The sequence below is a fragment of the Chlorocebus sabaeus genome, chromosome 6 (genome assembly GCF_047675955.1).
Source record: "Chlorocebus sabaeus isolate Y175 chromosome 6, mChlSab1.0.hap1, whole genome shotgun sequence".
Lineage (NCBI taxonomy): Eukaryota > Metazoa > Chordata > Mammalia > Primates > Cercopithecidae > Chlorocebus > Chlorocebus sabaeus.
In genome coordinates this window covers 10,462,732-10,487,275 of record NC_132909.1, presented here as the reverse complement: position 1 = coordinate 10,487,275, position 24,544 = coordinate 10,462,732, and the positions used below count along the sequence as shown (strand labels likewise).

The window sequence follows — 24,544 nt, the reverse complement described above, 5'->3', positions numbered from 1 at the left end:
CGGTTCATTCATTCGACAGATACTGACCGGTTGTGTGCCAGGCATTGTTTTAAGTGTTGGGGGAATGGCAGCAGTAAGAAGTTTTCAGATTCTGTTTTAGTGCGGAAGAATGAACAATAAACAAACATAGAATGTTCAGGTGGCCAGAGTGCTATCAAGAGAAACAGTCAGGAGGGTAGGGAGTGAGGAGAGGGAGCTGTTGGCATGGTCCAGAAAGCTTTTTGGAGGAGGTAACATTTGAGCAGAGACCTGAAGGAGGGGAGTGAGCCATGGGGAGGATGCCTGGAAAAGAGTTTTTTGTTTTGTTTTGTTTTGTTTTTTGAGACAGAGTCTTGCTCTGTCATCCAGGCTGGAGTGCAGTGTCTCCATCTCGGCTCACTGCAACCTCCCCTCCTGGGTTCAAGGGATTCTCCCACCTCAGCCTCCCGAGTAGCTAGGACTACAGGTGCCCGCCACCATGCCGGCTAATTTTGTGTATTTTTTGTATAGACAGCGTTTCATCATGTTGGCCAGGCTGGTCTCGAACTCCTGACCTCAAGAGATCCACCTGTTTTGGCCTCCCAAAGTGGTAGGATTACAGACGTGAACCACTGCGCCTGGCCAAAAAGTATTTTTGGTAAAGAGAACAGGCAATGCGAATGCCCTGACCTGGAGCTGGACAGCCGGACAGGATCTGACCTAGGCACAGGCCACCTGTTCAAGGAACTGTAGGGAGACCAGCATGACGACAGCAGAGGGAGCCAGGGCGAGAGGGTGGGAGATGACATCACAGTGGGAACAGGGGCAGATCTCCTAGGGCCTGCGTGGGCCACAGTGAAGACTTCTGCATTTACCCTGAGTGAGGGAGGAGCCCTGTGAAGCTTCAAGCAAAGGAGGGACATTCCAAGCAGAGGAGGGACGTGAACTGACTTGGTGTTAAAAGAGTAACAGTTGTGTAAATCTCTGAAGCACCCATAAGATACTCTGTAATGGGGAGAGCTAGGGAGGGAACAAGGCAGTGACGTTAGATTAGTCAGAGTGAAATTCTGAGGGGTCATGGTGTAGGTGGGCTCTTCCTGGCAGGGTTGCAGACATCAGCATGACTCTGGGATGTTAAGGAATCTTGAAAATCTATCCTTTCCCCCGATCCCTTGTACTGTGCATGTAAGGGGCTCAGCACCATCTCTGAACCCTGCTATGTGATCCATATGCATTCACTATCACTTTCATATTAAAGGAGTTCCGGGGCCAGGCGCGGTGGCTCATGCCTGTAATACCAACACTTTGGGAGGCTGAGGTGAATGGATGACTTGAGGTCAGGAGTTCGAGACCAGCCTGGCCAACATGGTGAAAACCTGTTTCTACTAAAAATACAAAAATTAGCGGGTGTGGAGGTGCAAGCCTGTAGTCCCAGCTACTCTGGAAGCTGAGGCATGAGAATCGTTTGAACTGGGGAGGCGGAGGTTGCAGTGAGCTGAGACCGCGTCACTGTACTCCAGCCTGGGCGACAGAGCGAGACTCCGTCTCAAAAAGGTGGGTGTGGGGAGGGGGTCGGGCTCCAGTTCTCCAGCTCTGTGGGAGGAAGAGAGGGACCCCAAGGTTCTGGGAAGAGGTAGGGGACGTAGAACGTGGCGAAAAGACCTGCAGTGGAGGGACGAGGGAGTCCCTTAGCTAGGGATTCGCTCTCCATGGTGATGGAGCACCCAGGAGGGTGGGCTGACCTGCTTCAAGCCCAGCTTGGCCGCCATGCCAGCTGTGTGATCTTGGGCAGTCAGGATTCTGCAGTCCTCTAAGCCTCAGTTTCCTTATCTGTGGAATGGGCTAATAATAGTGTTTACCTCCTGGCACTGTCGTAAGGACTGAATTGATACAGAGAAAGCACCCAGAGGCACAGCGAGAACAATGATGGCTAGTGATATCCACATATTCATATTAGAATCTTAGAGTCCTAAAGCCATGGGATATGAGACATTTACATGTAAGGGATAAAGGGATCAGTAGAATGTGGAAATGTGGAGATTGTAGCACCACCTTTTTTTTTTTTTTTTTTTTTAGATGGCGTCTCGCCCTGTCGCCCAGGCTGAAGTGCAGTGGCACGATCTCGGCTGACTGCAACCTCCGCTTCCTGGGTTTAGGCGATTCTCCTGCCTCAGCCTTCCAAGTAGCTGGGATTACAGGTGCGTGCCACCTCGCCCAGCTAATTTTTTTGATCTTTAGTAGAGATGGGGTTTCACCATGTTGGCCAGGCTGGTCTCAAACTCCTGACCTTGTGATCTGCCTGCCTTGGCCTCCCAAAGTGCTGGGATTACAGGCGTGAGACACCGCGCCCAGCCCTTTTGTTTTTGTTTGAGACAGGATCTTGTTCTGTCATCCAGGCTAGAGTGCAGTTGCACAATCCCAGCTCACTGCAGCCTGGACCTCCTGGGCTCAAGCGGTCCTCCCGCTTCAGCCTCTCGAGCAGCTGGGACTACAGGCTCGTGCCACCACACCTGGCTACTTTTTATACTTTTGGTAGACAGGGGGTTTTGCCATGTTGCCCAGGCTGGTCTTGAACTCCTGGGCTCAAGCAATCCATGGGCCTTGGGCTCCCAAAGTGTTGTGATTGCAGGCATGATCCACCGCCTACATCCTGTAGCATCATCTTTGCCAAACAATTAATCCAAAGATTTAGCACCATCTTTACCAAACAATTAAACTGGGCATCACAGTAATGGACGAGTGGACATCATGTTCCTCCTGATACAATGCACCCAGGGGGACAGAGCATCTCTTCCATGAGATTCCTGCCAAAATGCGGGACTCTAATCACCAGGAAGCATTAGACAAACCCAGATTGACCATCATTCTAGTAACTGGACTATCATCTTCAAAAGCATCAGGTCGCAAAAGTCATGAGAAGGCTGAGAAACTGATCCAGACTGAAGGAGACTAAAGAGATTTGACAGGGAAATGCAACGTGTGGTTCTGGATCCAATGGGAAGAGAGGGCAGGAGTGAAAATACAGCTACCAAAGATATTACAGGGATGACTGGGAAAATGGAAACACGGGCTGTGCATCACTTAATTGACACTGAGTTAACGGTATCAATTCAGCGTTAGATTTTTTGAGTGAGAACGTAGTATTGTGATTAGGTAGGAGAATGCCGTTATTCTCAAAAGATGCACGCTCAAGTATGTAGGCATGAAGGCCATGGTATTTGCAATTCGTGGTCACAGAGTGTCACAATTATTATTGTTGTTATTCTTTTTTATTATTTTGAGACAGAGTCTGGCTCTGTCATCCAGGCTGGAGTGCAGTGGCACAATCTTGGCTCACTGCAACCTCTGCCTCCTGGGCTCAAGTGATTCCCCTACTTCCGCCTCCTGAGTAGCAGGGACTACAGGCACATGTTACCATGCCCAGCTAGTTTTTATTTTTTATTGTTTTGAGAGAGAGTCTTGGTCTGTCTCCCAGGCTGGAGTGCAGTGGTGTGATCTTGCCTCACTGCAACCTCCGACTCCCGGGTTTGAGCAATTCTCCTGCCTCAGCCTCCCAAGTAGCTGGGATTACAGGCGTGCGCCATCAAGCATGGCTAATTTTTGCATTTTTAGTAGAGACAGGGTTTTGCCATGTTGGGCAGGCTGGTCTCAAACTCCTGACCTTAGGTGATCCACCTGCCTCGGCCTCCCAAAGTACTGGGATTACAGGCATGAACCACTGTGCCTGTCCCACAATTATTAATATTATTAAATATTAAAGAGAGAGATTAAAAGCCAACAGGATAAAATGTGAACAACTGGTGACTGTGGATGAAGGTGATATGACAGTTCATTAAACTGTTCTTGTAGCCCTGCTATAGGTGTGAAGTTTTTCAAAATAAAATGTAGGATGTGGTGGCTGTAGTCCCAGCTACTTGGGAGGCTGAGGTAGGAGGATCACTTGAGCCCAGGACTTTGAGTCCAGCCAGGGCAGCATAGCAAGACCCTGTGTCTAAGAAAAAAAGAGTTTGGCTTAACTGGGCATGGTGGTACACGCCTGTAATCTCAGTGACTCAGGAGGCTGAGGCAGGAGAATTGCCTGAACCCAGGAGGTGGAGGTTGCAGTGAGCCGAGATTGAGCCATTGCACTCCAGCCTAGGCAACAGAACAAGACTCTGTCTTAAAAAAAAAAAAAGGCGGTTTGGGAGAAAAATAACATGGGGACTTTAGAAGCCAGGCATCAGAATCCTAGAAGACTAGATTAACAGAACTTGTGTTCCAGCACTGGACACAGAATCTGAGAAGACAAAAATCTTAAAGCCATCAAGTCAGAGACTGGATGGGGTTTGAATTAGAATACCAAAATGTTGGCCAGGCGTGGTGGCTCACGCCTGTAATCCTAGTACTATGGGAGGTCGTGGTGGATGGATCACCTGAGGTCAGGAGTTTAAGACCAGCCTGGCCAACATGGTGAAACCCAATCTCTACTAAAAATACAAAAATTAGCCAGGTGAGGTGGTGCACACCTATAATCCCAGTTACTTAAGACGCTGAGGCACGAGAATCGCTTGAACCTGGGAAGCAGAGGTTGCAGTGAGCCGAGATTGTTCTAAGAGACAGAATGAGACTCAGTCTCAAAAAAATAAAGAATATCAAAATGTTAGAATTCTAGAATCTTAGAACTTCAGACCCTTAGTGTGTCAGCATCATAGGGGATTAAATCTCAGAATCTTGGAACAGCTGTGTTGTTTTGGGGTTCTCAGAGATCACGTTTAGTTTGGAGAAACTAAGGCTCACAGGGCCACCCTAGCCCGTGTGAACCTGTGGGAAACTTAGAAAAAGGCTTTCCTTCTTCAAGACACTTATTTCCATAAGTCAGGAAACTGTTATAATAGAAATGCAAATCTACACTGTCTACTACGAAGACAGCTTCCTCAGATATGGTGCTTTTATGCAGTGCACAACTTCTACAACTGTACATGGCAGACCTGCCTGCTCAGACTGGACAGGAATTTGCCCAAGGAACAGGGTCCAGGGCTAAGCTTGGACTGGAACCCAAGTCTCCTTCCTCCCAGTCTTTGACCTAAGGTGCCTTAATAAGCAATGCCAGGCCTTGAATGTCTACCAGGATAGGGTAGGAAGGGTAGGAAGATGTTGACTCTTCCTAGCCCTTTGGTTCTACCACTGAACAGCATTTCCTCCTTCACTTCAAACATCTTGGTCCTGGCCAGGTGCAGTAGCTCACACCTGTAATCCCAGCATTTTGGGAGGCTAAGGCGGGTGGACTGCTTGAGCCCAGGAGTTCAAGACCAGCCTGGGCAACATGGTGAAACCTTGTCTCTACAGAACATACCAAAACAACAACAACAGCAACAGCAACAACAACAAAATAATTAACCAAGCTTGGTGGCATGTGCCTGTAGTCCCAGCTATACTGGAGGCTGAGGTGGGAGGATTGCTTGAGCCTGGGAGGCGGAGATTGCAGTGAGCCATGATTGCGCCACTGTGCTCCAGCCTGAGTGACAGAATGAGACTCTGTCTCAGACAAAACAAAACAAAAACACACCAGCCTGGGCAATAAGGCAAAAACCCACCTTTACAAAAAATATAAAAATCAGATGGGCGCTGTGGTGCACACCTGTAGTCCCAGCTACCTGGGAGGCTGAGATGGGAGGATCACTTGAGCCCAGGAGGTTGAGGCTGCAACAAGCTGTGATCGTGTCACTGCACTCCAGTCTGAGTGACAGAGCAAGACCCTGTCTCAAAAAACAATGAAAAATAAAAACCATCTTGATCCCGAGGTCATTTGTAAGTGAAAAAGTGGGCTGTTATCCCAGCAGGTGACACCTGTACTCACTTCCTTCTGCAAAGCCCCAGGGCTCTAGATTGGGGCAATGCAGACCAGGGGTGGGTAGGAGTGGAAAGGGGAAAAGATAGTTGAAAGCAGGCCCCAATATGGTGAATGCAGTTCCCTCAGCTGAGGGCATCTGGATGATGTGGTGCACTGGGGGAGGATGGACCGAGTGGCCAAAGGGATCCCATGCTACAGGGTGATGGAACAAAGATCTGTGAACGGTTGCATTTTGTTTTGTTTTGTTTTGTTTTGTTTTGTTTTGTTTTGTTTTTTGTTTTGTTTGAGACAGTGTCTCACTCTCTCACTCAGGCTGCAGCACAGTACACCGTGCACCTGTAGTCCCAGCTACTTTGGAGGCTGAGGTGGGAGGATCACTTTAGCCCAGGAGGTGGAGGCTGCAGTGAGCCAGGAAGGCTGGGGTGGGCAGGGTAGGAAAGGTGGATGGAGATGGGCAGACAAAAGGATCCTGGACTGACTGAGGTGGAGGGAAAGACCTGCAAATGTCCAAGCACTGGAAAGAGAAGTGATGAGGGCGGAGAGGGAAGACTGGCTACAAAAGGCAGCCAGGCACACAGTGGTGGAACTCAAGACCTATGAAACAGAGAACTGCCAGGTGCGGTGGCTCACGCCTGTAGTCCCAGCACTTTGGGAGGCCGAGGTGGGTAGATCACCTGAGGTCAGGAGTTCAAGACCAGCCTGACCAACATGGTGAAACCCCATCTCTACTAAAAGTACCAAAAATTAGCTGGGTGTGGTGGTGGGTGCCTATAATCCCAACTACTTGGGAGGCTGAGGCAGAAGAATCATTTGAACCCGGAAGGTGGAGGTTTCAGTGAGCCGAGATCGCACCACTCTACTCAAGTCTGGGCAACAAGGGTGAAACTCTGAGAAAAAGAAGAAGGGAAGAGAGGAGAGAGAGTAGAGGAGATAGAGGAGAGAAAGGGGAGAGGGGAGAGGAGAGAAGAGAAAGGAGAAGAGAGAAGATGAGCGAACTGAGTCCCAGGAAGAGAGGGTTAAAGGGATGAGGGATTGACTGCTGCTTGATGGCAGAACTAAAGATCTGGGAACAGTTCAGCCTCAGCTGTACCCCAGGGAGAAGATTAAAGGGGGATGTGCCAGACTACTGAGCAGATAGAACCCCGGAAGAGCTCAGCCACTGGCCTTCTTCCTCCCTGTCTCCTGATTTATTTTTCTTCACAGCTCCTACCACTACCTGGCATTTTTATGTAATCCGTGTTTACTTCCTAATTGCCTGTCTTTCCCAGGAGAATGTGAGCTCCATTTGGGCAGAGACTTTATGAGTTTTGTTCACCACTAGTCACCAGTGCCAGATCTGTTTATCTGTTCCTTGCACATTGTAGACACATGATAAATGTCATTATGGGAAAGGGGAGACTTGTGCATGAATTAACAACACATACTGTTCAAAGCCTGATGTAAGCTGGTGAAAATCATTGAAAAGAACATACTGTAAAGCTGTAAGTCTTAAAATAGTGTGGCATGGACAGAACTACAAATAGATGAATTTTGTGGGCCACGTGACAACAGAGATCTTATCTATCTTGGTTATTGTTCTAGGTTGATCCCCTAAATAAAGGCATCTGGCACACAGTAGGTGCTCAGGAGGAACTGTTAAATGAGAGAATATCACAGATTTGCAAGGAGAGGGGTAAGGAGAGGGCTGGGGCTGTGAGATATGGTAGAGGGTGATAGGTGAGTTGCTTTATGGTGGAACCAAAGACCTTTAGCCAGCGTCTGTCTCCTCCACTCCTATTTTATTTTTCTCCATCACACTTATTGCCACTTCAAGTGTTTATATGTTTAGTAGTTTGTATCCTCATTGCAATTTGAGGGCAAGGACCTTAGCTGTCTTCTTCCCTATGGTATACCTATTGGCATATAGTGCGTGCTCAGTAAGCATTTTTACTTTAGTAATGGTGGGAGAAGGCTTATTGTACCAGGTAGCAATACACATAATGGAGCTACAATAATTAAAACAGTGTGGCGTCAGCACAAAACCACGGAAAGATAAAGAATGCAGGAGGAGTGGTGTGAAGACTGAGAGTTTGTCTCATTCATCATGTGCACTGAGTGCCTGTGGCCAGCACCTGACACATGGTAGGTGCCCAGTAAACATTAATGTTCTTATGCACATGAGGAGACAGCTGTTTTACCAGACAACAAAACATAGAACATGGCCAGACAATGGCTCACGCTTGTAATCCCAGCACTCTGGGAGGCTGAGGTAGGTGGATCACTTGAGGCAAGGAGTTGGAGACCAGCCTGGCCAACGTGGTGAAACCCCATCTCTACTAAAAGTACAGAAATAAGCCGAATGTGGTGGCACACGCCTATAATCCCAGCAACTCAAGATGCCAAGGCACAAGAATCGCTGGAACCTGGGAGGCAGAGGTTGCATTGAGTGGAGATTGTCCCACTTACTCCAGCCTGGGCAACATAGTGAGACTCTATCTCAAACAAACAAACAAAAACCCAGAGGTAGATAATGAAGGTGGGAGGGGTAGCCTTCGGATAGCCATGCTCTCTGCCTGGTCCAGTGGTGTGTGCCCCACGTCTGGAACAGTGCCTGGCACAAAGCAGGCTCTCAGGAATGAATGAATGAACAAATGAATCCTGCAGGAGGCAGTCGGCAGGCGATGAGCCTGGAGGCCGCTGGACGGTGGGACCCACGGCCTGCGCCAGTCCCCTGCACACCCCCCACCCCGGGGGACCCACCTGTACTCGTAGTCGGAGCCCGCCTTGGCCGAGCCGTCCTCAGTGCGGTAGTCCACGTAGAAGGTGCTGTTGCCCTCGCCGCCCTGGCACGTGACGGACAGCAGCACGGAGCCGCAGTTCTCCAGGCAGTGGTAGAGGCTGGGCTCGAAGAAGATGCGGCTGGCGCCGTCGTCCTCGTCCTCGCCCGCGCCCTCGGCTGGCGACGCCCTGCGTGAGGCGTCCGCTGCGTGTCTGCGCAGCACGTTCCCAGCGCCGGTCATGAGCCGAGTGGCCTGGATGCGGTAGAAGGCGCGGCTCTTCTGCTGGTGCAGCAGCGCGTAGTAGTTGGCGATGCCCACCAGTTGCTCCAGGTCCTTGTCCGGGTGCTTCTGCTTGAGGTCCTTGAGGATCTGGATGACCTCGCGGCGGCTGGCGTCCAGCTCGCGCGCCTCGGCGGGGCCCGGGCCCAGGCCGCCCAGCTCGCCTGGGGCCTCGGCGCCCACGAACGTGCCGTCCAGCTCGATGCTCTTCGGGGGGTCGCCCTCTGCGCCTATGATGATGCCGCTGCGCGGGTCGGTGCGGTAGCGCTTGTACACATACTTGTAGAAGAGGAGCCGCTTGTCGGCCATCCAGGCGAATACCACGCACACCGGGAAGAAGACCAGGGTCAGCAGCGCCTCCCACACCTGCGGGCGGCGGGCGTCAGGGCAAGGCCGGGCGGGCCACCTCCTCCCACCCCGCCTCTGCCGCTCCCCATCTCTCCCCACAACCCCCAAGCCCGCCGTCTCTCCCTATCCCTTTCTCTGCTGTTTTGTTTTGTTTCGTTTTGTTTTGTTTTTGAGACAGAGTCTTGTTCTGTAGCCCAGGCTGGAGTGCAGTGGCGCGGCCTCGCGCACTAAACATTGAACCTTGGCCTCCCGGGTCCCGGTTCAAGGAATTCTCCCGCCTCAGCCTCCCGAGTAGCTGGGATTACAGGCATGCGCCACCATGCCTAGCTAATTTTTGTATTTTTTTTTTTTTTTTTTTTTTTTTAGCAGAGACGGGGTTTCACCATGTTGGCCAGGCTGGTCTTCAACTCCTGACCTCGTGATCCTCCCGCCTCGAGCTCCCAAAGTGCTGGGACTATAGGTGTGAGCCTTGTCTCTGTTTTTGTTCATCTCTGCCTCTCCCCATCTCTCTTTCTCCTCCCCCGCTCCGTCTCTCCCCACCTCTTTCTGTCTCTGTTCATCTCTGCCTCTCTTCATGTCTCTCTCCCGAGTTCTGTTTCCCCCATTTCTCTCTCTCCCTCTTCTTCTCTCATCTCTCTCCATCTCTGTTCATCTTTGCCTCTCCCTGTCTCTCTCTCCTCCCCTCTCCCCGTCTCTCCCCACCTCCTTCTGTCTCTGTTCGTCTCTGCCATTCCCCATCTCTCTCCCCCCCCCCATTTCTCTGCCTCCCGCTCCTTCCCCCATCTCGCTCTGTCTCCTTCTATCTCTGGCCCTCCCTTTTTGTCTGACTTTGTTCATCTCTGCCTCTCCCCATCTCTCTCCCCGGAGTTCTCTATTTCCCCCCATTTCTCTTTCCCTCTCCTTCCCCCATCTCTCTCCATCTCGTTCTCTCTCTGTTCATCTCTGCCTCTCCCCACCTCTCTCCTCCTCCTTTCTCACCCCTCTTAGTTTCTCTCAACCTCCCTCTTGTCTCTGTTCATCTCTCTCTCCCCATCTCTCTCTCCCCACCATTTCTCTCTCTCCCTCTCCTTCCCCCACCTCTCTCCATCTCTTTCTATCTCTGTCCCTCCCTTTTGGTCTCTGTTTGGCTCTTGCCTCTCCCCATGTCTGGACATGTCTCCATGCCCTTTTATATCTTTTGGTAGATCTCCATCTCTCTCCCTTGTGAGTTTCTTTCTCTTTCTCTCTCAATATCTGTGTTTCTCCAGAGCTACTTTTTTCCCTCACCCCATCCCCATTTCTCTGTCTCTCCTTTCCCCTGTCCTTATCTTAGTTTCTTTTTTTTTTTTTGAGACGGAGTCTGGCTCTGTCACCCAGGCTGGAGTGCAGTGGCCGGATCTCTGCTCACCGCAAGCTCCTCCTCCCGGGTTTACGCCATTCTCCTGCCTCAGCCTCCGGAGTAGCTGGGACTACAGGCGCCCGCCACCTCGCCCGGCTAGGTTTTTTTTTTTTTTTTTTTTTGTACTTTTTAGTAGAGACGGGGTTTCACCGTGTTAGCCAGGATGGTCTCGATCTCCTGACCTCGTGATCCGCCCGTCTCGGCCTCCCAAAGTGCTGGGATTACAGGCTTGAGCCACCGCGCCCGGCCCCTTATCTTAGTTTCTATGTCCCTCTTGTCTCTGTTCACCTCTCTTCCCTCTCCCCATCTCTCTCTCCTCATCTGTCTCCTTTCTCCCACCCCTTTCCATCTCGTTCTGTCTCTGTCCCTCCCTGTCTCTGTCTCTGCTCATCTCTGCCTTTCCCCATCTCTCCCCACCCCCCTTTTCTCTCTCTCTCCTTGCTCCCATTCCTCTCCATCTCTTTGTCTCTCTGTTCCTCACTTATTCTCTATTTCCTTCTTATTTCTGTTCACCTCTGCCTCTCCCCATCTCTCTCCCTCGCCTTCCTCCCATCTCTTTTTAACTGTGTCCTCCCTTTTTGTCTCTGGCCTCTCCCCATCCCCCCACATTTATATCTCTCTCTCCATCTCGTTCTCTCTCTCTCTGTTCCTGTTCGTCTCTGCCTCTCTACATCGCTCTCTGTGTGTGCCGCTGTCTCTTTCCCTCCTTGCCTCTGTCTCAATGGTTTTCTTAGCCTTTCCTCCTCCTCTCTCTTCCTGGCTCCCTCTCTTTTCTTGTCGCCTGGGTCTCCTTGTCTCCATGTCCTTCTTTTATATCTATTGGTAGATACCTATTTCCGTCCCTTGTGAGTTTCTTTCTCTTTCTCAATATCTGTGTTTCTCCAGAGCTACTTTTCTCTCTCTCTCCCTCCCTATCTCACTCCCCATCTCTGTGTGCATGTGCGCGTGTGTATGTGTGCGTGTGCATGCATGTGTGTGTGCATGTGTGTCTGTGTGTGCCTGCAATGTGTGTGTGCATGTGTGTGTGAGTGCATGTGTGTGTGTCCATCTGTGTGTGTGTGTGTGCATGTGTGTGTCCATCTGTGTGCGTGTGCGTGTGTGTATGCGTGCACACATGTGTGTATGTGTTCTCTTTCTCTCCTGGTCTCCTCATTCATCCATCTATCCACCTTTCAGATGCTGAGAACCATGCCCGGCTGCCTAGGTGCCAGGAACCCAGACATCCTCATCCACTACCAAGACAATCCCCACCCTGTGGTCCCAGCTGCTGTCAAGGGACAGAGCCTGTGTCTCTTCTGGCCTCTCTCTCCCTCCATCTTTTTTCTGCCTGCCCCATTTCTCCCCCATCACCTGGGGGTGCCTCTACTTCTCCAAACCTTGTCCATCATCCAGGGCCTGCTCTCGGTTCACCCAAACACCCTCAATTCCCCACCCATGACCCCCGCCAGTGCCTCCTTAGCATCTTCCTGGCCCTCATGGACAGGCGTCATGTCTCTAATAGAGACACACATCTGGCTCTTCTGCCCATAAAACCAGTTCCAATGCACAGGCAGGGCAGCTCTGAGTTTGGAGCCTGACTTTGCCACAGGGATGACTATCTCGCCTCTTGGTCTATAAAATGGGGACATTTCCAAGACTGAATGAGCACATGCATTCCTAGCACACAGCATTCTCAGTTTCTGACACATGAAAAAGACTCAAGATGTGAAATTAACATTGCCTGGCCAAGAACGGTGGCTCACGCCTGTAATCCCAGCACTTCAGGAGGCCAGAGTGGGTGGATCACCTGAGGCCAGGAGTTCGAGAACAGCCTGGCCAACATGGTGAAACCCCATATCTACCAAAAATACACAACTAGCCAGGTGTGGTGGTGTGCATCTGTAATCCCAGCTACTTGGGTGACTGAGGTGGGAGAACTGCTTGAACCCAGGAGGGGGAGGTTGCAGTGAGCCGAGATCACGTCCCTGCACTCCAGTCAGGGTGACAGAGTAAGACTCTGTCTTAAAAAAAATAAGAAAAAAAAGAACATCGCCATCATTATTATTTAGTACTATGATCTCGGGCTCACAGAGGCCCAAGACTCAGTCTGCTGGTAGTCCGGCACAGGCCTGGCACATGGAAAGCATCCACCAAGACTCGAGGGTTCGCCTTGAAGATATTCATGGAAAGATTCAAATGTTACCTTTCCCATCAAAGATGAAGAAGAAAAGATTAAAGAGTATTTACGGGCCAGGCACGGTGGCACACGCCTGTAATCCCAGCTACTCGGGAGGCTGAGGCAGGATAACTGATTGAACCCAGAAGGCGGAGGTTGTAGTGAGCTGAGATCACACCTTGCACTCCAGCCTGGTGACAGAGCGAGACTCCATTTCAAAAAAAAAAAGAGTATTTACGATGAGAAGGTCCCCGAAGACCAGGCACGGTGGTTCACGCCTGTAATACCTGCACTTTGGGAGGCCATGGCGGGTGGATCACTTGAGCTCAGGAGTTCGAGACCAGCCTGGCCAACAAGGTGAAACCCCATCTCTACTAAAAATAGAAAAATCAGCCAAGTGTGGCAGTGTGCGCCTGTAATCCCAGCTATTAGGAAGGCTGAGGCAGGAGAATCGCTTGAATCTGGGAGGTGGTGGTTGCAGTGAGCGGAGATTGCACCACTGAACTCCAGCCTGCGGGACAGAGTGAGACTCCATCTCAAAAAAAAAAAAAAAAAAAGAGCAGGCCCCTGAAACATCTTAAAAACAACCCTGGTAGGAAAAATATCTAAGATCCGGTTGCCACACCCTGCTATCACTGTGTTTACTGATGGCTCAGAGAACAGGCAAGACTTGCAAATAGTAAAACTGCATGAAGCCAACAGGCAGATTTGGGAAAAGGAGCCGAATGTTCAGTGCAAGCTGTGAAATGAACTCTCTCCCTTCTATTAATTGAACCTACCACTATGTATATTGCAAGGGAGTCTCTATTCATCAGAAGACAATCCCAAACCCCTAAGATTTTTCTTCCTCCCTGCAGGTAAATAAAAGATGATTCTAGCCGATTCACAATGTTTTTCTAGAGCACCCACTAAGAATGTGTCCAGCCTGCGAGGGCACTGTGACATTTTCAGGCCTCAGTGGAGCAGGCGCACCCCTGAGATAGAGTATTGGAAATCTGGGGGTGTTTATGGGCTCCCATCATCACTAGGGAGGGGGACGTGGTCTTGGCCTTTCCTGGCCCGGTGACATCCAGCAACTCATGGGACAGTCCCACACAATACAGAAATGTCCCATACGCCGGCTTATTTCAGAACCTGCCACTAACGTTCTTATGTGTGAAAACACTGTTTATGATAGTTAGAATTTATAACTCTGTTTTATGTATTTCTTTTTTTTTTTCTTTCTTTTTTGAGACGGAGTTTTGCTCTTGTTGCCCAGGCTGGAGTGCAATGGCGCAATCTCAGCTCACCGCAACCTTCGCCTCCCGGGTTCAAGTGATTCTCCTGCCTCAGCCTCCCGAGTACCTGGGATTACAGGCATGCACCACCACACCTGGCTAATTTTGTATTTTTAGTAGAGACAGGGTTTCTCCATGTTGGTCAGGTTGGTCTTGAACTCCCGACCTCAGGTAATCCACCCACCTCGGCCTCCCAAAGTGCTGGGATTACAGGCGTGAGCCACTGCGCCCGGCTTATGTATATCGTTTATATCTTTTTTAAATGTCTTTTTTACCCCCCCACCCCGAGATGAAGTCTATCTCTGTTGCCTAGGCTGGAGTGCAGTGGCCCAATCTCAGCTCACTGCAACCTCCACCTCCCAGGTTCAAGCATTTCTCCTGCCTCAGCCTCCCGAGCAGCTGAAATTACAGGCACCCGCCACCATGTCCAGCTATTTTTTGTATTTTTAGTAGAGATGGGGTTTCACCATGTTGGTCAGGCTGGTTTCGAACTCATGACCTCAGGTGATCCATCCACCTCAGCCTCCCAAAGTGCTGGGATTACAGGTGTGAGCCACTGTGCCTGGCCTTATGTATGGTTTCACATACTCCAAATACACTTGTTTTAAGTCGCGTGGCTACCTGTTCCTCTTCCTAGACTTCTTGCATGCAATGGTTTCTGATCTTTTTCTTTCTCTGAAGCCCAGCTATAAATCGATGCCTGCACTTGGCTCCCTTGTCATGAGGGTAGTTGTGATGAAGCATTTCCAGGTGGAAATGCACTGTTCTGTTAGAAACCTTTTCTTTAGGCCGGGCACAGTGGCTCACGCCTGTAATCACTTGAGGTCGGGAGTTCAAGACCATCCTGGCCAACATGGCAAAATCCTGTCTCTACTAAAAATACAAAATTTAGCTGGGCGTGGCGGCGCACACCTGTAATCTCAGCTACTCGGGAGGCTGAGGCAGGAGAATCGCTTGAACCTGGGAGGTGGAGATTGCAGTGAGCCAAGATCACGCCACTGCACTCCAGCCTGGGTGACAGAGAAAGACTCCGTCTCAAAAAAAAAAAAAAAAAAAAATAGAAATCTTTTCTTTGTAACACAGTTTGGACATTATATTGACTTTTTGGAAGCCAAATGCATAGGGGAGTTTGTTAATGAATAGCTAACATTTACTCTGTTCCAGGCAGACTATTTTAAGTCTTTCCACACGGAGCAATTCAGTTAATCCTCATGGCAGCCCTGTGAAGTCAGCACTCTCATGATCCCCGTTTTACACGTGGAGAAACTGAGGCATGGAGAAGCTAAGGAACCTGCCCTAGGTCACACAGTGAGGGAAAGGCAGAGGTGGGATTTGAACCCAGATCTCTGGCTTCAGGTGCATGGATCAAACTCTGAGGCTACAAGATCTCTCTGTTATTACCTAAGAATTTCATATCAGCTGAAATAAAGGGGATATAACAAAATATCTGTTACATTCTCCTTTCTTCCTTTCTTTTCTTTCTTTTTTGAGAGAGTCTCACTCTGTCACCCGGGCTGGAGTACAGTGGGGCCCTCTTGGCTCACTGCAACTTCCGCCTCCCAGGTTTAAGAGATTCTCCTGCCTCAGCCTCCCGAGTAGCTGGGATTACAGGCGGGCACCACCATGCCGGGCTAATTTTTGTATTTTTAGTAGTGATGGGGTTTCACCATGTTGGCCAGGTTGGTCTCAAACTCCTGATCTCAGGTCCTGCCTCGACCTCCCAAAGTGCTAGGATTACAGGCATGAGCTACCACACCTGGCTTCAAAAGCCTTTTTGAAAGCCTAAGTCAGGACGCTGACTTCATTTTAACAGCGCCTTAAACTATATGATATATCACTGCATGCTTTTCACCATGGCAGATGGGAAATTCTCTCCTCTTTCTCTCTCCCTCTTTCAGGAGCCCTGTCTTCTGGTGTCACTGTCCTCCCCTTTCCTCACTGTGGCTTCTGATCTCTCTGTTATATATCCTCCTTCATAGAAAACCCACAAGGCATTTTTCTGTCTGTTGCCTCAGATCCTTCCTGGGAAGAAACTGTAACTGGCAGAAACCTGACAGATAGGCAAAAATAGATTACACACATGTGTGAATGAATCCTGGACACCTGCAAATAAATTATGCATGTGTGTGACTGAATTAGGCCAGGCCCATAAATAAATTATGCAAATGTAGGAGGCAGTCATGGGGTTGTGGGAAATACATTAGGCAAACGTTGTCAAGGAAGACTACACAGTATACAGGTTAAGACACGGGCTGAGGCCGGGCGCGGTGGCTCAAGCCTGTAATCCCAGCACTTTGGGAGGCCGAGACGGGCGGATCACGAGGTCAGGAGATCAAGACCATCCTGGCTAACACGGTGAAACCCCGTCTCTACTAAAAAATACAAAAATCTAGCCAGGCGAGGTGGCGGGCGCCTGTAGTCCCAGCTACTCGGGAGGCTGAGGCAGGAGAATGGCGTGAACCCGGGAGGCGGAGCTTGCAGTGAGCTGAGATCCGGCCACTGCACTCCAGCCTGGGCGACAGAGCGAAACTCCGCCTCAAAAAAAAAAAAAAAAAAAAAAAAAAGACACGGGCTGAGCGAAAGGCTAATGATTATGAGAATATAGGTATAAATTATGCAGCTGTGGGTCTAAATTTTGTCTCACTATTGGAATAAATTATGCAAAGCAGTCACTGGGCTTATATCGATGTTGCGTTGGATGAGAGTATACATTACACTGAAGTGGCATAAATTATCCCAACATCAGAAACTGATGATGAATAATGAATGAATCATGCAAACCGTGATTACATATCTGGCAAATGGCTAAATTATGCAGATGTAGGTATGTATCTATGCAAGCCTGTGGATAAATTATGCAAATTGCACTAAGTTACTCAAGTCAATTAGCAACGTCGGAAAACACAAGGCTGGATTACATGCGAGGGTAGTATGAATTATGTGAATGGAGGATGTCTTATTGCAAAAGCGGGACTCAATTATGCAAAAGGTAGGGAGTGTAGGAAAACATGTGAACATACCTAGCATGCATTACACAGATCACAGGGGCTCTGTTAGTACATACAACACCCTTTTGGAGCTAAAAGGTGCCCCTTCCAAATGAGCATACTGTTATTAAGTGCAAAACAGTGCATCCCTCCGGGCAAATCAATGTTTGCTACACCCTCCAGAGATATGGCTGGGTAGCATCAGCAGGACTCCAGCTCCCCCCAGCAGGACTTGCCCTGTTTGGCTTAATCCCCTTGTGCAGTCTGTGACCTGCACAACTGTACTTAGCAGCCCTCTCAGATGTGAGCGTGCATTTCTGCAAATACACCAATCAACATTCCAAGCCAAGAGCCACCTCTCTGCATTTTCCAGACACACATGCACCAAGAAAGCATCCATGGGTCTTTGCTCACCTGGACCACACCCGGGGAAAAAACGGCAAGGATGAGATAAAGCCAAACATAGGCAAAGATGCTCCAAGAGGCAGTGACGAAGAAGACTCTCAGGTGCTTGATCTTGCGGCTCTCGCCAGCTGGGATGACATAGATGCACACGGCGATGACCACAAACATGTTGAAGGCAGCGCTGCCCACGATGGTGCCTGGGCCCAGCTCACCCGCCTGGAAGTTGTGACCGCAGACCTCGATGACTGACAGCAGGATCTCGGGGGCAGAGGAGCCCAGGGCCATGAGCGTGAGGTTGGACACTGTCTCATTCCAAATGCGAACGGTGCCCACGCTGGTCTCGCCGTTGGCCTTGGTGATGGTGATCTCCTTTTCTTTTGATGTGATGACCTCGATGGCCGCCATGAAGCGGTCGGCGATGATGGACACTCCCAGAAACATGTAGACCATGGCCACAAAGTAGACCACTGCCCGTGCCGCCTTGTCACCCAGCGATGGGTCGTCGGGTTCCCACACGGGCAGCAGCACCCCCGGCTGGCAGCGGTAGGACCCCTGGCAGCCCCCTGTGCTGGTGTCACTGTCATTGGCCGGGGGAGGCGGCAGGGAGGGGGTTGGGGTGGCTGCCCCGGAGCATGGGGGAGCCGCCAGGAGGAGTGCGACCCCCACCAAGGCCAGGGGAGCCATGGGGGGTGGTGGGGTCCTGTGGGGAAGGAGGAGGAGGTCTGGGTGAGGGAAGCAAACCCCTTTCTCTAACATAAAGGTCAAAGCTCACTGGGGAAGGAGGGTTAGGGGAGAAGCTGAGGACCAATGCAGGGAGGATGGGGACCCAGGGTGATGCAGACACAGAGAGTGCCAGAGACCCACAGAGAGAGAAAGACTGAAAGATAAGGACAGAGGAACCCCTGTGCGCTGCTGGTGGGAATGCAGATTGGTCTATGCACTTCGGGAAACTACAGCCGAACACACCACTCATCGTGCAATTCAGCAGTTTTGCTCCTCGGTATGTGCCTGAGAAATAGGTCCTTATGTCCACTAAGGAGCCAAGCGCAGTGGCTCACACCTGTAATCCCTGCACTTTGGGAGGCTGAGGTGGGTGGATCACCTGAGGTCCGGAGTTCGAGACCAGCCTGGCCAACATGGTGAAACCTCGTCTCTACTAAAAATACAAAAACTAGCTGGGCAGGGTGGCGGGAGCCTGTAACCCCAACTACTCGGGAGGCTGAGGCAAGAGAATCGCTTGAACCTGGGAGGCGGAGGTTGCAGTGAGCTGAGATGGCGCTACTGTAGTCTAACCTGGGTGACAGAGTGAGACTTCATCTCAAATAAAATAAAATAAAATAAAATAAAATAAGAATGTTCATAGCAGCTTTATTTATAATAGCATCAATCTTGAAACAACCCAGAGGCCTATCAGCAGTAAAATGGAGCCAGACGTTTGGAGGATTTGCACAGTGGAATATTATAGAGCACTGAAAAGGGAGTGAATTATTTGCTGCTGCACCCAGCACATGGATGAATCTCACAGATGTCACAACGGCTGAATGAAGCCAGGCACAAAAGCACACAAACTGCAAAATTCACTGAGAGGCAGGGAGCAGGAGGCTCTGAGTTTGTTAGGAGATTCAGTCTCCAACTCGGCCCTGTGAAAGCTCTTGTGCAGGATTTGGGCTGTGGTGGGTGTTGGACCATGTCTGTCTGTTTCAAGTAGAGCTGGCGAGGGGTTGCTGGAGGGTCTCATTCATGTCCCTCCCCAAGGTGGTAGCAGGCATCAGTCTCTCCAGCTTCCCTCTGTCTGACCTGGGCTTTTCCCCAGGCTCTGTAAGTGGTGCCGTTCCTTAGGGGCTGTGACATCCAAGGCCCTGGGCCGGGCCTTCTGTCCCATTTGTGGGTGTGGGGGATCTACTGTTTCCTTATTTCTCTCCCTGCCTCTGGTGCTGAGTTTGAGTGGCTATTATCGTGTCTTATCTGGGTTTCCTTTTAAAACACAAATCGCTGGACACGGTGGCTCACACCTGTAATCCTACCACTTTAAGGCTGAGGCAGGTGGATCACTTGAGGTCAGGAGTTTGAGACCAGCCTGGCCAACGTGGTGAAACCCTGTCTCTACCAAAAATACAAAAAATAAAAAAAAATAAAAATAAAAAATTTAGCCAGGTGTGGTGGCGTGTGCCTGTAATCTCAGCTACTCAGGAGGCTGAGGCATGAGAATTGCTTGAGCCAGGGAGGCGGAGGTTGCAGTGAGCCGAGATCATGCCATGGCACTCCAGTCTGGGCGACAAAAGCAGACTCTGTCTCAAAAAAAAAAACAACAAAACAAAACCAACAACAAAAAAGCCCACAAATCGGCTCGCATCATCCCTCTGCTGTTCAGAACCCCCCATGGCTCCCATCTCACTCACAGCACCAATGTCCTCTCCAGGGCCTGTGAGGTCCGGCGCAATCTGACCCCGAACCCCTCTCTGGCCTCTTTTTCCGCCCTCTCCCCCTCACCCAGTCTGCCTCAGCCACCCTCGCCTCCCCTCTGCTCCTCAGCCTCAGCAGACAAGCTTCTGCCTTGGAGCCCTGGCACCTGCTGTTCCCCCTTCCTTGAACACACTTCTCTATTTGTGTATTTAGTTTTGAGACAGGGTCTCGCTCTGTCGCCCAGGCTGGAGTGCAGCGGCGCCATAACAGCTCACTGCAGCCTCGACCTCCAGGGCTCAGCGATCCTCCCTCCTCAGCCTCCCAAGTAGCGGGAAGTACAGGCGTGCACCACCACACCCAGCTAATCTTTTGTAGAGCCGGGAGTCTCTTTGTTGCCCAGGCTGTTCTTGAACTCCTGGGTTCAGGCGCTCCATCTGCCTTGGCCTCCCAAAGTGCTGAGATCACAGGCGCACGCCACCGTGCCTGGCCCACTCTTCCCCACATATCCACTAGCCTTGCTCCCTCCTCCCTTTCGGGTTTCCACTCTGATGTCACCTTCCCCGAACACCCCATCCAAAATGACATCCTCCCCCTTTGGGGAGTGCCCCTCCATTCCACAGGTGAGAGGACCAAGGTGCAGAGAGGTTACGGAACTTGCCCAGATCATCCAGCACCAACTCTGGCTCCCAGGTCGTCTCTCCAAGAGTGGCCCTGACTCTGAGCTCGTCCGCCCCACCCTCGCGTTGCCATGGTAACCCAGTGGCTTATCAAAAAGGGAGGGAGAGAGGAAGAGAGGTGTCCTGGGAGCCTCCATGCTCCCAGACCCCTCTGCCACCAGCCTCATTTCTTCCAGGGGCTTCCATTTGCCTGAAAAGTTCTTCTGAGCATCTAACCCACAGCCTGTCCCCAACTCACACCCACGTACCCATGGGCTGGGAGCTGGCTCCTCTGGGGGAGGGAGGCAGCGTGTTGGCAGAACTTCCCAAGAAGGAGAGAGCAAGCGAGGAGCACGCCTGTGTGCGTGCGTGTGTGTGTGTGTGTGTGTGTGTGTGCGCAGGCAGGGGCGGGGGACAGGGGTGATTCTTAAAGGGCACTGCACAATTAGCCCCCTCAGCAAGGCCCCTAATGATACGTCTAATTAGCAGCCCCCTAATTAGCAACAACTTAGGCATAATTACAAACCCACCAGGATCCAAAGCAAAGACTCGTGCTCCCTTCTCCCTCCGCCTCCCCGGCTTTCAGGAGAAACAGGAGTCAGGAATTCTTCTAAAGCATCGAACCAAACCCCACTCTCTCCGGGAGGGAGCCTCGGCCTGGGAATTCCTCCCTCAGCTTTAACCACCTGCCCCTGCTGCTGCAGTTCTCAAGGGAGACCAGGGCCAGGTGATGAGGGCTCTCATGTCCACCCTCCTAGCCCAGGGTCTGGGTCAAGTACAGCCTAGGGCAATCCCTTTTTCCTGCAAAACCTGGTTTCTCGCTGGGGCCTTGCGGGAGGAGCAGTCAGGGAGACAAAGCACTAGATAAATATTTGTGAAATGAATGACCAAGAGGTCTGAGCCCTGTCACTGGGGACCACGGGCTCCCTCTGCTCCCGGCTCCTGCCTCTGCCTCGCCATCCACCAGCAGCCCTGAAACCCAATCTGCTTTTAGAATCCAGGGGCAAAAGGATCAGGTGGAGCCCAGGGTGGGAATGGGGAGGGCAGATGGCAGGCACCATCTCCCAGGGCCATCTCTCCCTCCCTTTGTGGGCCCGTGGCCAACGGGTCAGCAGTGAACACCCCTGTTCCACCTCACGCGCCTCTTGGGTCCTTGGTCAGAAGAACGGGACTGCGTGCCTGGGGGTGGGTGCAGTCTGGCGTGCCAGGTAAGACCCCTCCCTCATATCCCTCACGCTGCCACCCCACAGTGGGGCAGTGCTACGAGGGGTGCTTTCCTGACTGTGCCTGTATTGGGGGGCTGGCCCTCAGACTTCTCAACATGCACATTTACTGCCCCAGCGTGAGCCCAGGCGCTCCCAACCACCTCGAAATGGTCCAGTGTAGGGATCACATCACAGGGTTTGGGTGCTTGGGGTTGTGATACACTGATAATAGGTAAACTGAGGTCCAAAGGAGGAACAGGGCTGTTAACCTAGTGCTCTTTAAAGTCATCTGAAGCCCCCCACAGGCACTGTCAGACAGGGCTGGGACCTCACCTGCAGCCAGGGAGACACACACACACACACACACACACACACACACACACACACACACAGACCAGGGCTACAGGCACAGCCTCATACCTTTTCTCCATCACTCACTCTCTCACCCACCTTCTCCAGGGCCCCCTTCACTCAAGGAAGGCAGACAGTGTGTTGGCCAGGGCCCTCTCAACACCCCCCAAGAGGTGGCGGAGAAGCTGTTGAGACCCACCCCCACTGAGACAGGTGTGAGGTTGGCACACCAGGAAAGGGATGGAAGTGAGACTGCAGGAAGGACTGGCCTGGTCTAACCCAGTACCCAGTGCTTGCCCGGAGCAGGAAAGGCGCTCAGTAATTATCAACAAGAATGAATGAATCAAGAGCTGAACAAACAGCAAGAGGTATGGAAGTTAGACGGTAGGAAGGACTAGTCCAGTTATACGAGGAAGAATGGGGAGGTTAGATTGAAGGGAGGTCTGGTCTCATCTCTACTACAAAGGCTACCGGTTAAACTGCAAGAAGGACCAGCTTCAGAATGTCAGAAACAAGGCAAGGGGAGGCGGTCTGGGTTCTCAGGGGAGAGTTGGGGTGGGTGCTGGCTGGGAGGACCGGAGAGAGCAAGGGAGCTCTGCTCAAGTGGGGAGAGTAGTTTAGAGGACTCCAGGCCTGGGGGAGCCCACTCTGCGGGTGGGGGAGGTCTTCTTCCTCCAGGTCTCCCCTGCCAGGGGCGGAGACAGTGGTGTGTAGGAGGAGGGCGCACTGGCTCCCAGGGAGAGCCAGAGAAGAGGAAAGAGAGACAGAAACAGAGACTGAGATACCCAGAGACAGAGATGGAGATGAGGGGGAGAGAGAGAAAGAGAGAGAGGGAGAGAGAGACGCGGACATGGGAAGAGACAGAGACACGGAGAAAGCAGAGACAGAGAGAGACACAGGAAAGCTGAGACAGGGGAGAGAGGCAGAGACACAGAGACACAGAGAAACAGAGATGGCGCAAGAGGAAAGGAGAGAGAAACCCAGGACTTAGAGACAGTAGAGACAGAGCCCCCCCGGCACAGAGACACATAGAGAGTGAGACAGGAGTGAGAGACTGAGAGACAGGGACTCCCAGAGGCGGCCAGACTCTGCTAGACAGAGACCCCTGAGAGATGTGGAGAGACAGAAAGATGAGACCCAGACACAGGAAGGCGGGGGCGGAGGTAGAGAGCGCGGGGGGGGTGCCCCAGACGGGGTGGGGGCGGGGTGTCCTCCCCCCTCAGTACCCAGGCGGCCCCCCTCCCCAGCCGCCTGAGAACCAGGAGGGGCTGAAGGTGTTGGGGCGGCTGGTGGCACTCCCACCCCACAGAAGGTACCCGTGCTGGGCCAGGCAGCCCCCCACCTCCATAAACCAGCCCAGGGAAGCCAGCTCCAGGCTTCCCGAACCGCCCCCATTCCGCGCCTGGGGTAACCCCGTCCTTTTCCCACGCCCCCACCTACCCACCAATGGGGTCTCTTACCTGCGGCTACAGCCTGCAGCAGGTCCCCCCAGCGCTGGGCTGGCAGTGGTGGGCGACTCCGCCCGAAAGAGAGAGAGAGATTGAGAGAGAGAAAAGCTGGAGACTGAGAGGGAGAGCCGGGGAGGAGGGGAGGGAGAGGGGATAGAGGGAGGAGAGGAGGAGAGGGGAGGGACACGGGGGAGGGGGAGTCGGCGAGGGAGCGAGAGAGGGGGAGGAGCCGGAGAGAGGGGGAGGAGGCGGAGGCGGGCAGAGGGGAGGCGGTGCGGGAGGCGGGGGAGGCCCGGGGAGGGGCCTGGGGGAACAGGGCGGGAGGAGCAGGGAGCCCGAGCCTCCTCCCCAGGCTCCGGGTTCAGCACCAGAGGCAGGGGACAGCAGCGGAGGGCGCTCCTGTGCGTTTCAGAAGCAGCCCCCGCCCCCCAACACACACACACACGCACACAGACACACGCACACAGTCTCCCAGCCATACAAGGGCCAACAGCTACAAATAGTTACAGATTCACAGAACTAGGGGGAGGGCAAGAATGTTTAGCTGGAGTCAGATCCAAATTCACATACTGTGCCTGCACAGCCTCACAAAGGAGGCCAGAAACAACCACAAAGACACCCATTAATAAGAATAACAACAGCTGCCATGCATACAGGCAGCCCTGACCACGTGCCTGGCATCGGCATCACATTATTATTTGAGACAGGGTCTCACTCTGTCACCCAGGCTGGAGTGCGGTGGCACGATCTCAGCCCACTGCAGCCTCAACCTCCTGGGCTCAAGCCATCCTCCTGTCTCAGCTTCCCGAGTAGCTGGGACTACAGGTGCCTGCCACCACCACGCCAGGCTTTTTCCCTCCATTTTTTTTTTTTTAAGAGACAGGGTCTCACTATGCTACTCAGGCTGGTCTCCAACTCCTGGGCTGAAGCAATCTTTCTGCCTCGGCCTCCCAAAGTGCTGGGATTACAGGTAAGAGCCACCACACCTGGCATGTTCTAACTTTTTTTTTTTTTATAAATTCAGGACATATGTTGACACAATCGACCCTTACACCAACTTTGTGAGGTAAATGCTATTATGAGCTCCACTTACAGACAGGGAAAC

General features: G+C 51.8%; 1 protein-coding gene across 2 annotated transcripts in view; it reads right to left on the bottom strand.

Moving 5' to 3' along the window:
- Window positions 1-23,645, bottom strand: part of SLC8A2 (solute carrier family 8 member A2) — a 43,001-nt gene extending 19,356 nt beyond the window's left edge. The window contains exons 1-3 of one of the 2 annotated variants that reach the window (XM_007997361.3): window positions 23,452-23,645; window positions 17,386-18,076; window positions 8,528-9,192 (exon numbers count right to left, since the gene is read on the bottom strand). In XM_007997361.3, coding sequence (XP_007995552.3) covers window positions 8,528-9,192; window positions 17,386-18,060 — 1,340 coding nt within the window. In that variant the 5' untranslated portion in view covers window positions 18,061-18,076; window positions 23,452-23,645. The remainder of the gene's footprint in view (window positions 1-8,527; window positions 9,193-17,385; window positions 18,077-23,451) is intronic. The other variant, XM_007997360.3, reaches the window with a different exon arrangement.
- Between the last annotated feature and the right edge of the window lie 899 nt (window positions 23,646-24,544).